The sequence below is a fragment of the Nicrophorus vespilloides genome, unplaced genomic scaffold (genome assembly GCF_001412225.1).
Source record: "Nicrophorus vespilloides isolate i.1.1-1 unplaced genomic scaffold, Nicve_v1.0, whole genome shotgun sequence".
Taxonomy (NCBI): domain Eukaryota; kingdom Metazoa; phylum Arthropoda; class Insecta; order Coleoptera; family Silphidae; genus Nicrophorus; species Nicrophorus vespilloides.
The window spans coordinates 188,082-201,907 of NW_017100110.1; the positions used below are offsets into that span (position 1 = coordinate 188,082).

Consider the following 13,826-nt stretch of genomic DNA (forward strand, 5'->3'; position numbering starts at 1 on the left):
TTTCCTTTATTTACCAAATTCCTTTTGAAAAGGGTTAACTTTATTGGAATACGTTTGGACATCTCAGATATATGGGATTGAGCGAGCATATTTCTACTTAAGTAGTAACCAATGTTCACAAAAAAGCCATTGTTTTCCATATTGTCGGCTGGCTAGATGCACCCTCAGCGAGCAAAATACAATACTTCCATTCAATTTATCATAGCGGAAGAAATATAAGAATCTAATAATTTAGATGAAATATCACACGATTAGACAAGACTGAAAATCAATATTTGATGCTGAAGAAATCTAAAATATTTTTTTGTCTCCAATTTTATATATCTAGCGCTTATTGTCTAGTACTTGGTTGTATAGATTAGAATAATGTTTTTTTTAAGTGTATTTAAGCCAACAAATATAATAAATATTAAAAATAATCATTAATCATAAAAAATAAATGCTCGATAAAATATATGTTTTTGTTGTTGTTTGAATGTTCTCGTATATAATGTTACACAGCATATTTCGTGTGCGCATTTCATTGGTTTCAAGCTTTGAAGAATAATGAGTCGTAATAGTGGTTCATCTGCTCAAGGAAGATAAACGTTAATACTGTGTGTGGACCAAGACGTGCGTAGTATGGCGTGAAGCCCTTCCATAAGGCAAACACGCCTTCGTTCCTGATGACTTTCGACAAAACATCGACGGCACCAGTGAACTCTGGTTTGCCGTCGACCACCTTCATATTTTGTATCCTGGTTTTGGCTATGTCGACCGGCATGGAAGCGGCCGTCGTCACAAGGCCGGAAATCATCGAAGCAACGAAGTGGCATCCGATGTTATCGCCGAAATAACCGGAAGAGAGAAGATACTCCTTAGCCTGCGTGTAACTAGCCAATTGCGCTGCGTTCACAACCATTGCTCTACCCATCGTTGGAACCGCCCCACGCCACAGATTTATCACTCCCTCTTCCTTTGAAATTCGCATCAGCGCGTCTGCAACGTTCTTGTAGTTGCGTCTTTCTGCTAATGGTAACCTTCCGTCCGCTGTCATTCTAATCAATGCAACCTCGGCCGGAGTACCTGTAAAACATTAGATGTAAATAACTCAAAATATGTTGAGATAGTTTGAAGAACCCATGATCGTTCCAATTTCGTAATCGTCGACTTATTTATATCCATCGCGCTTGAACGTCGTTAACAGTTACATAATCAATCATAAATGTCTAATCAGCTGATAGCAATTTTAATGATTTTCCAATGTAAATATAAACAATATAACTCTGATAAAAAATGCAATTAATATCTCGCCAGTCTGGTGCCATGGAATATTCCAATTGGTCTGTTGTTTTGCCAATTTAAAAATAATAGTATCCAGCGCCAACTCGTTAATATACTAAGTAAATATATATATATATAATAAAAAAACAATAGTAGAGTGCTAAATCTCGTTAGTTACGTAATTAGCAGATTAAATCAGTAAACTAATCAAGGCTAATCTATGATTCATTTGATTATAATTATATAAGGTCCAGTCCATAGGGCATGATAATAAAAATTATGATTATCTCACCAACAAAAGCTCCAGCAACTCCTGCAGACATTCCAATTAATGCTTTCATACCAAAGTTGGGAGGATGACCACCCTCTGAGGCCAAATCAAACAACCAAGAAAACACCCCCAATCTTGTGGTGGTGTAGGTAGCCTGCCTCAATAAACCAGCAGAGAGACCACTGTACATGGCAAAAAATCCTTCCTTTGCAATAATACCACGGATTGCATGCAAAGAAGTAGGATACTCCTTGGCCTTGCCACCCATTCCGCTCAATTGCATTCTGTTTTTCACAAGATCCAATGGTTGTACAAAACATGTTGCCCCCATCCTAAAATAAAAATCAGAAACTGTATAAACTCACCCTACTCAAAACTATTAATTAATACCCAGCCAATCCACCAAACACAAATTTAAGATATTTTGGTTTTTCTTGAGTCATCTTGTGGATTTCTTAATATTTTTCTTCAAGAGTTAGTTATGATTATATGATGACTCCGTGATATTCAATACTAAAATGACGAATTGAATGCAAGGAGCTACCGAGTATCGCGAAAGGTCATTTTATACAATCTAAATTGTAAATAATATAAACTTATGCATTGGGTGGGAGACCCAATTTATCCTTGATCAGCAAACCACCTTCCACGCACCGTACGCTAAAAACGGTTGCATAATACAAGTTGAATGTATAACCTGGATTAATGTAATAACGTTTTTAAATTAATAAAATTAGTTTATTGCACAATCTTAGTGTGAAATTGATTATTTTACAATAATATCATAATTGTATATTAACTGTTATAATTAATTTGTTTAATAATAATTTGTACTATATCTATGCATTTTAATTAAGATTTTGATTACAAATATTCTTAAAATATTAACACATTTATTACATAAATTATATTTGATTAACAATGTTTCGTATGTTGGGTTGCCTATTCCGTCCAGAACATATGTTTGTTGTTTTTATTTTTGACAGGAGCTGTCATGAATACAATAGGTTGTTAGTTACATGGGAGTTGTTTTTGTTCTACAAATCTGATTAAAACGCTGGAAAAAATGAATATTTTAGATCAATTTGAGGTTCCCTCACAAAATTCTAAAATAAATAGCTATAATAATGCTGAAATGGTAAGACTAACTATTTATTTTTATTATCAAATGCTATGAAAACAGTCAAATTTAACTGGATTCATATTTTTTCCTATAATTGTTTCATTTTTGTAAAGAATACATTGTAAATTTTGTTACAGAGCACTTCTGGATACATTCAAATGAGCATGGAACAAGAAATGCCCATCTTCACAAAAGCAAAGAAAGATTTCACGCCAGCAGATAGTATAACACATGTCGCTATCTCCAATAAGTATCTTGTTGTGGCGATGTCCAATTGCGTACTGTTTCGCATGAATCTCAACAATCCGTCACAGCAGGACGGTTAGTACACAGCGTGAATCGTTCCATGAAACTAATCAATTAGTTTATGCATTTCAGAGATTTCGATATCAAAATACACTAAAGCGAGCCGATTGACTAATCTCTTTCTGGATCCGCAGGGTAATCACCTGCTGATGACTTTCGCGCCGATAAATCCGGATGGACCCTCCGAATTGGTCTATTTGGCGAGGAAATCAAACAAGTTAAAATCCAGCTCGAAGTTTCGTACTCATACTTTTACATCTGTGGCTTGGAACTACAACAACCAATCAGAAATATCCACTGGGACAATTCTCTTGGGTTAGATTGATTATAGTAACATATTAATTTTCAATTAAAAATATGTAATTTTAAGGTACAACAAAGGGATTGATTATTGAAACGGAAATAGTTATGGAAGGCGAGAAATATTTCATCACTTCTGGTTTGGAACAATATTGGAAACAGGTAAAATAAAATTGATTGATAATATCTTTCTGTAAATTATATGCTCTTATCACAAAGCTGCCAAATTATTTACCCTTATATGGTGTTCGGGAGGTGGAAGGATTAGTATGTGTTTTTTGTGTTAAACGCTTGCTTTGTTAAACTCTGTAATTCTTTTCTTAGCTATTTGATATTGGTAAAGACAACGAAGTACCAATTACCGGACTTGAGTTTTTTAATTTACCTGGTACCGATAAGCATTTCGTTTTTGCTTCTACGCCAAGAAGATTGTATATGTTCACGGGACCAGCAAATCCGGACGATAAGCCGCTCTTGCAACAGGTCTTCAATAAATATCTGAACATTCCAGAAAAGGATTCTTATATAGAGGAAGAAAGCTCCCTCAAGTATTCACAATTGAAGTTTTGGTCCGAGAATTTGGTCGTACCAAATTATTTGGCTTGGATGACTCAGTACAGTGTTTCTTATGCAAAAGTTAGTATTTTTTAATAATTCTTTTTTATCATAAACCAATGTTTCCATTTTTTTGCAGATAGACTTGTATAATCTACAAAGTATTAAAGATATTAAGGATAAGATAGAATTAATAAAATACCAAAGGCCTAATTACGGAAGCGAGCAGTTTTCGACTAAGGCACCATTTGCTCTGGCTCTCACTGAATTTCATGTTTTAATTGCGTACACTGATATGATTAAAGGGATGTCTCTGCTTAATGCAGATTTGGTATACGAAGACAATTACAACGAGGCTTTCGGTAGCTTGGTCAATTTAGTAAAGGATCAGATAACTGGCACCATTTGGGCTGTGACGCAGAATGCTATATTTCGCTTCAAGGTGACCAAAGAGGAGCGACATGTCTGGAGGATCTACTGCGATAAGCAAGAGTTTGAGCTTGCCAAAAAGTATTCAAAAGATAACGAAGCATACTATGACCAGGTGCTCATCAAGGAGGCAAACATGCTGTTCGAAAGTGGTAATTATGTACAGAGCGCTCTCTGCTATGCTCAAACGCAGTCTTCCTTTGAAGGCATCTGCCTGAAATTTATTCAGATCGATCAGCAAACCGCATTAAAAGTATTCTTAAGAAAAAAATTGCAAAACTTAAAGCAGCAAGACAAGACGCAGATAACAATGATAGTGCTTTGGTTAATAGAGCTATATCTGAATCAGTTCGAAGAAATGCGTCTGAAAGATCAAGATCGAACCAAAGAGTTTTCTGATTTGGAAAAGGAATTCGAGCAGTTTCTAACGATGAAACAAATATGCGGCACTGTGGAAAAGAATCGTCGGAGCATCTACGAAATCATGGCCAGTCATGGCGATAAAGCAAATGCTATCAGGTTGACTATAGTTCATAAAGATTTTGAGCAACTGATCAGGCAACACATTTATAAAAGCAGTTTCCCTGAGGCGTTAGATGTCCTTAAAAGCCAAAATAACCGTGAGCTCTTCTATCAGTTTGCACCTATTTTGATCCAGGAAATCCCGAAACTAGTTGTGAAGGCATTGATTGATCAAGGTCGAAACCTTATGCCGGTCAAATTGTTGCCCGCTTTGGTCAGCTGCAATGGCAATGCCCATTCATTGGAGATCATTAAATACTTGGAGCATTGCGTAAACATTTTGAAATGTAATGAGAAAGCAGTACACAATCTGCTTCTATCGCTTTACGCCAAATATAACCAAACCCAAGTGATGGAGTATTTAAACTCGCAAGGACTGAATATCTCAATGGTAAATGTATAAACATCATTCTCTAAGTAAACTAACTGATTGGTTCAAGGTAAACTATGATGTGTACTTCGCATTACGCTTGTGTCAAGAGAAAAAGTTAACGAGAGCTTGCGTACAATTATCCAGCCTACTAGGACTCTGGGAAAGCGCCGTTGATATGGCTCTAACAATTGACAAGAATTTAGCTATTCAGATCGCAAATCAGCCGCCACAAAGTGAAATCGAACTACGCAAAAAGTTATGGCTGAAGATTGCGAAGCACGTTGTAAGCGGCAAAGCAGATATCCAAACTGCCATGGAGTTTTTGAAACAGTGCGATCTAATTCGAATTGAAGATATTCTTCCGTTCTTCTCAGACTTCGTTACCATGGATCATTTCAAAGACGCAATCTGTAATTCGTTAATGGTTTGTATTCATCTTTTATTTCATATTTCACGCAAGTCAATAATTATCGTTGTTAAACAGGAGTACAATCAGCACATCGAGGATCTGAAGGAGGAAATGGAGGAGGCCACAAAATCGGCGGAGTTGGTCCGCAAGGAAATCCAGTCCTTCCGAAACAAGTACACTTTCATCAGGAACTCGGACGTTTGCGAGATCTGCGAAATGACTCTGATCATGAGACAATTCTATATGTTTCCATGCAGACACAGATTCCACTCTGATTGTCTACTGAAGGAGTTGAATCCATTGCTGGGTAATTAACTGTGAGTGAAAGAGTAACAAAGATTGAATCGTTATATTTTAGGTCCTGCTAGAAGGAACAAACTGAACGACTTACAAAGGCAATTCAACTTTTTGAATACACAGACTATTGATAATATAAGCACAGGATCGTCAGGAATGTCCACAAAGGACATTGTTAAAGCTGAAATTGATAACATCGTCGCCTCTGAATGCCTCTACTGTGGCGAGAACATGATTAGGAATATAGATATTCCATTTTTCGATGAGAATGAATATGAAAGTATCCTCAAAGAGTGGGAATAATATTTAAAATTTACATATATATATATAACATATATTAATATGCATAAGTTGTATTGTATATAAAAATAAAATATCTGTAAGACATTTACAATTATTTTTTTAAGAATTTTTAAACAATTGGAAAATCAGGACCGGATTGCCGAATTTATATATAACAATATTTTGTGTGAGGTTTAAAAATATAGAAAAAAAAGAACTAAAAAATATGCAGCAAATTTAGAAATTGCTATAAAAGATTCTAAGATCAATGATATTGTGAAAGAAGCAGACTTAGACGGTAATATGTTAGTCAAAGAAATGGAAGCTCTAAAACCTATTCTTTCATTAAAATAATTCCAACATCCATTTCTAACTAATATCTAATCCTATTTATTGCCCTTCGAATATACTTAATAATTCCAGTAAGGTTTTTTTAATGTAGTAATTTGGCTACCTTATGGTTCATGAATTTTATTTTTTATAATTGGATTTTGTGTTAAATATATATTTAAAATTATTTTGTGGTATCTATTGAAAAGTATTCTTGTTTTCACTATTGAATCGAGAGACGGGATCTCTGCAAACTTCGTGGCTGTTAGACCAGAGAAGTAATAAGATATAAAAGATAATTAATGTTCGTCATATCCGAAATATAACGAAAATGAACTACCTTGTGGACTTCTTTGAAGTTTTATTGATAAAATATTTAGTTATATTAATGATATTAATATGGCTCAATAATATTTATGCTTTGTAGAACCATAAATCAATAAATCACCTAAATAATTCACTTATAAAATTACAAATTATTGCACAATAATTGCAAATTAAAGTGCGGGTATATAAAGTCGCATACATTAAACTCCACCTTTTCATTTTGTATACAACTTTTGTAGTGGTAAAACGGGTAAAACCACTGAAAATCAGGCTGTAATATAAATATTACTGCAACTGTAGGTTAGTACAGGGAGGTCTAAGGGGGTTAGTATTAATTTGGGGCTGAAACCAAACTGAACTCCTATTTGACAGTTAAAGAATAAAATATTGCGAGTATTAGACTTTTAAATTTGGCGCGAATTTTTCCCGACGCCAACCTGCTGTTGACGTATTTTTTTGGTTAGCCCATCCGCCAGGTAAAGTTTATTTTTAATTAAATCTTACAAACAATTGAATAAAATTTTTCGTCGAATCTGTACGATTGCGAATTACGACAAGAAATAGAAATGTATAGAAAATCTTTTACGAATATTCCTTCGGAGGAACAAATCGTGGCGGAAAAAGTGAGGAAAAGTGAGTGGAAGCTGGCGATATGTGGCTTAGTATTCTCCGCATCTGTAATTACAGCCAAATTGATATGCAATAATGGTAAGTTATCCATCATTTATTCATTGCTATATACTAAATACTAGGTTAGTGCTTATGGCGTAATGTTTATAATTCACTTGTCTTTGGCAACCATATGTACAGGTAAGTATTCATTTTGAAGTAATAATTTTTTGCTTTTAATCGTGATATAGGTCTTTTGATATTTTTGTTTTGTTTTAGTGCAAAACCTACATGATCTAGTATATGAAAGGAACCTGGTCACTTACGAGCATGTGACTGAAAGTGGTCAGATTATGATGAGACATGTATGGGAGGAATCCATCAGACACAGTGGTCTTTGGCTTCCTTTAGTATGTGGCTTCATTGCAACATACATTACATGGGTAATGGTTTATCTTGATTCTGATGTACCAGGTGTACAGCCTCCAAGTCCTCTTTCACCTACAACAATTAAGTAAGTCTTCTATTATGTACTATTTAAATTTAAAAGTATTTTATTTTAGGATGCAATCTGGACACACATTTCATTTAAATTACGTTTTTGCTGTTTTAATTGGCATATTTGTCACTAGTTATATGTATATGAAAGGAATCAATTTAGGGTACTAATCAAAATTTGCAGTATTATAACATGGGATTAATCTTTCTTTTTTTTTGTATAAGATCTGAACTATTTAAATGTATTTATTAAAATAAATAATTTTCAATATAAGTTTTAAATTTATTTTAAATTAAAGCGAAAAATCAATGAATATAGTGACAATATTAAATATTATCTTTTCTTCAAGGTTTCCAAAGAAATGGATCAAATAAAAGTGTTTGACGATAAATTCAAAGATCTGACATCCGAGAAAGTGTCGCCTGTGGCACTCGATGGTAATGAAGATGACGATTTGACCGATTGCAATAAAAAGAGAGAATGGCAAGCTGCGAATCCAAATCATCACTCGTGTTCCTTCTGTAGGGTAGAATTTCCTGATATAGCGGCACAGAGAGAACATTATAAGCTAGATTGGCACAGATATAATTTAAAACAAAATTTATTAAATCGTGAACCCGTAAATGAGGAAGAATTTAACGTGAAACTTGCAGATGACCTCTCGAGTATTTCTGGTTCGGATTCGGAAAAAGAGGATGTGACCATCGAAAGTCTGGCAACAGCACAAGGAAAAATCTTCTTACGGGGTGGTCCAAATGGTGTTATATTCTCGTTATATAGATGCTTATTGGCTGAAAAGAAGGTGGAGATTGAAGAAGGTAATTTGCAAAAGCAATTGCATGGATTGAGGGAATCTAAAAAATGGACTATATTAATGTTGGGTGGCGGACATTTTGCGGGGGCCATCTTCGATGGGGAGGTCGCAAGGATTCACAAAACTTTTCACTGCTATACGGTAAGAGCAGGCCAGGGTGGTTCGCAAAGCTCGAGGGATAATAAAAACGCGAGTTCCGCTCCGAAGAGCGCGGGCGCTTCTTTGAGGAGGTACAATGAAACAGCCCTAATTCAACACGTGGGTGATATAATTGAAACCTGGAAAGAAGACTTAGAAGCCAGCAGTTTGATTTTTATACGAGCAGCTGGTCCTTATAATAAATCAGTGTTGTTTGGCGGAAAAAATCCGTTACTTGAAAGGAGTAATCCACGGATAAGGACAATTCCCTTCTCGACTAGAAGAGCAACGTTCACTGAAGTAAAGCGAGTACATTCTATACTATCTACAATATACTGTTACAGTAAGTTAAATGATTATTACATAAGCATAAGCTCAAATCATATTTTCTTTCAGATTCAACAGAGGATGCGACCAAACAATTCATCAAACAGAAATCGCCTAATCACCATAGGAGTAAAGGAAAGAATACTTCAATAAATAGAGCGAAATCGCGCGAGAACATTCAGCGTCCATTACCCACGGAAATCATATACTCAGAGGAAGAGAAGATCGGTGGTTTAATAGCTGAGGACGTAGAAATTTCTTTTACAGATATTTTACAGCCTTTCGAAGAAACGGAAAGGAGAAAGAAGCGATTGCCGAAGAAGAAAGAACCAGAAAAGAAGAAAGGCAAAACAAAAGCAGAGAAACTTCAAGAGCAAGAGATTCAGCGTAAGCGAGAAGTACGGGAAACTATTAGAGATGGAAACTTGGATAAACTTAAAAATATTTACAAAAGCTATGAAGATTTCGATGTCAAGTTGCACGAAGCACTTGACGAACTGGGAAACTGCGCTCTTCATGTCTCCGCTATGCACGATCGTCTTGAAATACTAAGTTATTTGCTTGAAAATGGCGCTAACTTGTGCTCAAAGAACAACAAACAGCAAACACCCTACAGCTGTTCTCAAATAAAAAATGTTCGAGATTACTTCAAATTATACGCCATCGAACATCCAGATAAGTTTAATTATAACAAAGCGCAGATTCCAACACCACAACCGAGCGATTTGAGTCCTGAAGAGTTGGCAGAGAAGAAGAGATTGCAGCGGAAATGTAAACGCGATAAGGAGAAAGAAAAGAAAAAGGAGAAGATTGTTGTCATGAAAGAGCGGGTCGAGCAGGATAGATTTGCGAATTTGAGTGATCGCGAAAAGGTAAGAAACGAATGTTCACATCTAATTATTGTTATATTATTTTAATTTTTGCTGTCGCAGAGAGCGCTGGCTGCCGAACGTCGAATCCTCAGTCAGTCTGGTGAAGTCATCTCGCGTTGTTTTCTGTGCGGCTCCAACATCGCTGGAAAGGTGCCCTTCGAGTATATGGCTAACAGATTTTGTACTATCGATTGTCTGAAAGCGCACAGAATGAAGAGCCCCCTTACACTTTCGTAATAAAAACGTTAAAATAAATTGCTGTTTGCGCTAAACTATGGTTGATAGCTTCTTTTGTTTTCGGGCACTGTATTTGTCCGGATGTCTGTACGACATGTGCTTCCTCAAGGCGTCCCGACTCCTAGACACGTGCGGACAGGAAGAGCAAGCGTGGTATGTCTCCTCGTGCGTCTCGATGTGAACGCGCAGATTGTACTGATTGCTCAAATACTTTCCACAGACAAAACATTTGCAGGTCTCCGGTACATCTCTGTGTTTTGGCAGAGCCACATTTTCGAAACCTGAAACATTTTAACCATGACTTATCATTCAATCTTTTTATCCCATTTTCGTAATAACTATGCTTTGAACATTGACCAACACGAAATTTAACATTAGTTGCATTTTATAAGCTAAGATAAATTATTTGTTGAAAAATAAGGATTAATGTTTTAGTTATAGTAGTTATTTTAAAGTTTAATGCAAGATGCAACTGTCATGAGGGCGACGCAGATACGTTCCCTGTGATGGATATTAAAAATAATCAACGAAAGTGGGTAGATAAGCAAATAAACTACAATTAATTAAATAAATAATCATTATAATTTATAATATTGACGCTTGTATATCCTGAGATGTACAACAATTTTGAAATAATATCTACGCTGTCATCAGAACTAGGAATGTTTAAATTTAGTAAAAAGTACACCTTTACTGACCGTGCGCAGAGGGAGCGGCGATCGCCGTTGGCGGTGATTCGCGCGCGTTCAAAATGCTATTATTCGAACTCAGGACGAGAATCTTCTCATTATCCATGTACTCGTTGAACTGCAATTGGAGAAAATAGTAATACCAGTTATTAACGGTGATGTTATTATACCTCCATGTCAGAGAGACCGCAGACTTTCAAATTCTTGGCGGTCGCGATTAACTCTGGGATGCGCTCGCGATATACGCAACATTCACCCTTGTACATAAAGGAAAGTATGGCCCGGATGTCTTCGATGTGAGCATTGACGAGGACCACATGGGGATGCTCCACTTGTGTGCGATCCGCCTCCTGGAAGCAAACGAGGGATAGGTCATAGTGGATGGTTCTATTTTTGGACGGGACAGACGCGTGGGCGCGGACTTACTTGAAATATTTGAAGGAAGTAGGTGCTGCACGAGGCCAAAATCAATCGGTGCGCCCGCAGCTGTTGTCCGCTTACCGACAGCGTGACGTCGGAGAAGAGGCCCTCCTCAAACATCGCTGGAAGCTGATCGGTGAGAGTGGGAGCGTGCCGATGCCATCTCAGCAGGAATCTTTGGTGATTGCCGCTGGCACCGCCGATGTTGTTATTGTCGTCGAACTGTTGTTGCGTCATCTCTTGCACGACCCGGAGGAGAAGAGGTCGTCGAGTGTGCTGTGGTGCGGGCGACGTCGGTCCCCCAATGCCCTGCCGATGTTTATTGTCCAGCCAAAAGCCTTATCTATAAATATTATAAACACCGGCTCTGTCCAGCTGGAGAAAAAATAAAACTGTGCTAAAAATGTCCAGGCTCGAAATAATTGATGCCAAAGCCGCATTTTATTCCTAGGAGACAAACACAAGCGACGTCCAAAAAATATTACCACACAGACGCTCAGCTACGTCGGCTCATTTATACACATTACAAAACTTAATTTTAACTTTTCCGCGCCAATTAAACTCCTACGCAAATTAATAATTATTATAGTAACGGCAGATAGGAAACAACTAAAGAAAAACATTAAACCGTTATTTTTATTATTAGAATTATTGAACTTTCGTTAACACTATATTATTGTTTAAGAAACCATCTGGTCCTCCATGACTTTAGCAATCCACTCCGGTTCCGACTTTGTGATCAACTCGATAACCGAATTCACCTGGTAACAAACAGATTGTATTTGCTTGTCCCATTGCGGCAATGTTTCCCTTGCTAAAACAATTACATATAGATTAATGATCCTTTATATCTGGATTATCTTACTCTCGAAATGTACGATCGAGTCGATTTGATCTATGTAGCCGTGCATTCTGCCCTCAGTAATCATCTGACTAGCAATTTTTTCTGCCTTGCTTGCATTGATTTCCAGTAAAGCGCCTAGCTCTTCGAATGTTATATTGTTGTACAGTTTGCTAGCCGAGAGTAGGTTATGCTCGATTACAGCCCGATCCAGTATGGTCGACCCATCCACTGTGGTTGCCTTCTGATGTGGCTGAAGTAACGCTTCGAATTCCTGCAGTTCCGACCTACGGATAATCCTGTCCAAGTACATCTTTTCCAGAATTGCGACAGCCGGCAGCTGCTGGCATCTCTCGTCCTTAAAGAGTGTTGCCAACATTCTCGACCTCTGTTGACCCGCCGAAGCTAGTACGGTGCAGATAAGAGCGCTTCTCAAAGATGTCATCCGCTCATCATCGTGGATTATCGAGCGGTATGAGAGCTCGTTGTACCTCTGAGCGGCCTCTATAAATTTCCTTCTATAATCTAAAACCCTAGCATAGCAGACTTTGTAGTAAATCTGCAATTGTTCATTTTTTGTTTCCGCCTGCAGTAAAGATGCCCTATTTATGAACGCCTCTGCCTGAACTGGATCATCATCCTCCAGAAAGAGTCGAGCAATTTTCAAATATGTATCCAATTTGTAATCTACAGAATACTGCTTTTGACCAGTTTCTAAGGGAATGCCAACAAGAACAGCAGCAGCCTCCCTCCAGTTCTGGTTTCTCTCATATATATCAGATAAATGTTGCCTTATGCTTGCAACCTGTTCTTCAAATGATATTACCCTTGGTTGTACTTTCTCCAGAGTGTAATGAGACACAACTTGAGAAATCTCATCTGGCAGGCTCATCAGATGTGTACTCAAATCAGTCAAGATTTGCCTTGAAATCACTAAACTCACATTCTCATTAACAACTGAAAAGAAAAACAAATGAAAAACTAGGAATAAGCTTGTAAGAACATTTTACTCACTTGCATCAATAAATAAGTGTAAACACTCTATCAACTCAATACCAGTCCAAGACAGGATGGTCTCTGAAATCTGTCTGTACCTAAAGCAAACTGTACAGAAACTGTCTTAAAGGAGCAATTAAAACGTTACCTTTCCGCTTGATCTTTGTGTGTGCCCCCAGAACTAATTATATTGGCCAATTGTTGGCGTACAAGGGCAGCTTTACTAGACATATTCAATATTTATTTCTGAAACCGGCACAAAAATAACAAGATAACAATAAATATCACGCAGCAACTTTGACAGTTTCTTACTTATTTTTTTTCTAACAGAACACCAGTTGATAGACAACCAACAATACTTCCTGGCATTAAAAAACAAACTATCTCATAACCTTAAATGATTATTATAGTTTAGTTTTTCTTGTGTGCGGTTCATTTTTAGGATTTATAAAATTAACGAATTGGTATCAGGTCTAGACTGCAAATTGCTGCAAATCTAGGAATCCAGTCTGAAGTGAGAAAACACGCTCGACCTTCAAAAGCCTCGACCTGTTGTCACAAGATGTCCAAAGATGTCTCTTTAGTATGTGGCCCAAA

General features: G+C 36.9%; 6 protein-coding genes across 10 annotated transcripts; 3 read left to right on the forward strand and 3 right to left on the reverse strand.

Moving 5' to 3' along the window:
- Nucleotides 1-305: 305 nt before the first annotated feature.
- LOC108568428 (mitochondrial 2-oxoglutarate/malate carrier protein) lies at nt 306-2,159 on the reverse strand. The gene is made up of 3 exons (XM_017929503.1): nt 1,925-2,159; nt 1,556-1,866; nt 306-1,065 (listed from the first exon to the last, which is right to left on the reverse strand). The coding sequence occupies exons 1-3, from the start codon at nt 1,975-1,977 to the stop codon at nt 530-532; spliced, it is 900 nt and encodes a 299-aa protein (XP_017784992.1). The 5' UTR covers nt 1,978-2,159; the 3' UTR covers nt 306-529.
- Nucleotides 2,160-2,525: 366 nt separating this feature from the next.
- LOC108568450 (vacuolar protein sorting-associated protein 18 homolog) lies at nt 2,526-6,159 on the forward strand. 2 transcript variants are annotated; one of them, XM_017929546.1, is made up of 10 exons: nt 2,526-2,672; nt 2,795-2,978; nt 3,036-3,278; nt 3,334-3,425; nt 3,483-3,530; nt 3,588-3,899; nt 3,958-5,160; nt 5,210-5,566; nt 5,627-5,858; nt 5,910-6,159. In XM_017929546.1, exons 1-10 carry the CDS (start codon nt 2,601-2,603, stop codon nt 6,149-6,151), a joined length of 2,985 nt encoding a protein of 994 aa, XP_017785035.1. In that variant the 5' UTR covers nt 2,526-2,600; the 3' UTR covers nt 6,152-6,159. The 2 variants fall into 2 exon arrangements, with proteins under 2 accessions (XP_017785035.1, XP_017785036.1); XM_017929547.1 differs by lacking the exon at nt 3,483-3,530.
- An 843-nt stretch (nt 6,160-7,002) lies between these two features.
- LOC108568421 (ankyrin repeat and zinc finger domain-containing protein 1-like) lies at nt 7,003-10,301 on the forward strand. 3 transcript variants are annotated; one of them, XM_017929495.1, is made up of 4 exons: nt 7,003-7,087; nt 8,245-9,190; nt 9,244-10,046; nt 10,107-10,301. In XM_017929495.1, exons 2-4 carry the CDS (start codon nt 8,257-8,259, stop codon nt 10,281-10,283), a joined length of 1,914 nt encoding a protein of 637 aa, XP_017784984.1. In that variant the 5' UTR covers nt 7,003-7,087; nt 8,245-8,256; the 3' UTR covers nt 10,284-10,301. The 3 variants fall into 3 exon arrangements, with proteins under 3 accessions (XP_017784984.1, XP_017784985.1, XP_017784983.1); XM_017929496.1 differs by having other exon boundaries at nt 7,061-7,111; XM_017929494.1 differs by lacking the exon at nt 7,003-7,087 and adding an exon at nt 7,127-7,263.
- LOC108568424 lies at nt 7,237-8,121 on the forward strand. The gene is made up of 3 exons (XM_017929501.1): nt 7,237-7,495; nt 7,676-7,910; nt 7,960-8,121. The coding sequence occupies exons 1-3, from the start codon at nt 7,354-7,356 to the stop codon at nt 8,063-8,065; spliced, it is 483 nt and encodes a 160-aa protein (XP_017784990.1). The 5' UTR covers nt 7,237-7,353; the 3' UTR covers nt 8,066-8,121.
- LOC108568423 (protein tramtrack, beta isoform-like) lies at nt 10,292-11,950 on the reverse strand. Its single transcript, XM_017929499.1, has 4 exons — nt 11,399-11,950; nt 11,143-11,322; nt 10,982-11,090; nt 10,292-10,564 (listed from the first exon to the last, which is right to left on the reverse strand). The coding sequence occupies exons 1-4, from the start codon at nt 11,627-11,629 to the stop codon at nt 10,314-10,316; spliced, it is 771 nt and encodes a 256-aa protein (XP_017784988.1). The 5' UTR covers nt 11,630-11,950; the 3' UTR covers nt 10,292-10,313.
- Nucleotides 11,951-12,010: 60 nt separating this feature from the next.
- LOC108568422 (COP9 signalosome complex subunit 4) lies at nt 12,011-13,616 on the reverse strand. 2 transcript variants are annotated; one of them, XM_017929497.1, is made up of 5 exons: nt 13,542-13,616; nt 13,378-13,475; nt 13,248-13,327; nt 12,258-13,190; nt 12,073-12,206 (listed from the first exon to the last, which is right to left on the reverse strand). In XM_017929497.1, exons 2-5 carry the CDS (start codon nt 13,458-13,460, stop codon nt 12,073-12,075), a joined length of 1,230 nt encoding a protein of 409 aa, XP_017784986.1. In that variant the 5' UTR covers nt 13,461-13,475; nt 13,542-13,616. The 2 variants fall into 2 exon arrangements, with proteins under 2 accessions (XP_017784987.1, XP_017784986.1); XM_017929498.1 differs by lacking the exon at nt 13,542-13,616 and having other exon boundaries at nt 12,011-12,206; nt 13,378-13,535.
- Between the last annotated feature and the right edge of the window lie 210 nt (nt 13,617-13,826).

Coding starts and splice junctions, on each gene's coding strand:
- LOC108568424 (XM_017929501.1), top strand. CDS start 7,354: ATGTATAGAAAATCTTTTACGAATATTCCTTCGGAGGAACAAATCGTG. Junction 7,496..7,675: donor CAAATTGATATGCAATAATG/GTAAGTTATCCA, acceptor GTTTTGTTTTAG/TGCAAAACCTACATGATCTA. Junction 7,911..7,959: donor CTTTCACCTACAACAATTAA/GTAAGTCTTCTA, acceptor ATTTTATTTTAG/GATGCAATCTGGACACACAT.
- LOC108568421 (XM_017929495.1), top strand. CDS start 8,257: ATGGATCAAATAAAAGTGTTTGACGATAAATTCAAAGATCTGACATCC. Junction 9,191..9,243: donor ATCTACAATATACTGTTACA/GTAAGTTAAATG, acceptor ATTTTCTTTCAG/ATTCAACAGAGGATGCGACC. Junction 10,047..10,106: donor ATTTGAGTGATCGCGAAAAG/GTAAGAAACGAA, acceptor TTGCTGTCGCAG/AGAGCGCTGGCTGCCGAACG.
- LOC108568423 (XM_017929499.1), bottom strand. CDS start 11,629: ATGACGCAACAACAGTTCGACGACAATAACAACATCGGCGGTGCCAGC. Junction 11,091..11,142: donor GCGGTCTCTCTGACATGGAG/GTATAATAACAT, acceptor CTCCAATTGCAG/TTCAACGAGTACATGGATAA. Junction 10,565..10,981: donor CGCCGCTCCCTCTGCGCACG/GTCAGTAAAGGT, acceptor AAAATGTTTCAG/GTTTCGAAAATGTGGCTCTG.
- LOC108568450 (XM_017929546.1), top strand. CDS start 2,601: ATGAATATTTTAGATCAATTTGAGGTTCCCTCACAAAATTCTAAAATA. Junction 2,673..2,794: donor GCTATAATAATGCTGAAATG/GTAAGACTAACT, acceptor ATTTTGTTACAG/AGCACTTCTGGATACATTCA. Junction 3,279..3,333: donor CACTGGGACAATTCTCTTGG/GTTAGATTGATT, acceptor TGTAATTTTAAG/GTACAACAAAGGGATTGATT.
- LOC108568428 (XM_017929503.1), bottom strand. CDS start 1,977: ATGACTCAAGAAAAACCAAAATATCTTAAATTTGTGTTTGGTGGATTG. Junction 1,867..1,924: donor GTGTTTGGTGGATTGGCTGG/GTATTAATTAAT, acceptor TTTTTATTTTAG/GATGGGGGCAACATGTTTTG. Junction 1,066..1,555: donor AGTTGCTGGAGCTTTTGTTG/GTGAGATAATCA, acceptor AATGTTTTACAG/GTACTCCGGCCGAGGTTGCA.
- LOC108568422 (XM_017929498.1), bottom strand. CDS start 13,460: ATGTCTAGTAAAGCTGCCCTTGTACGCCAACAATTGGCCAATATAATT. Junction 13,328..13,377: donor CACAAAGATCAAGCGGAAAG/GTAACGTTTTAA, acceptor AGTTTGCTTTAG/GTACAGACAGATTTCAGAGA. Junction 13,191..13,247: donor ACACTTATTTATTGATGCAA/GTGAGTAAAATG, acceptor TTTTCTTTTCAG/TTGTTAATGAGAATGTGAGT.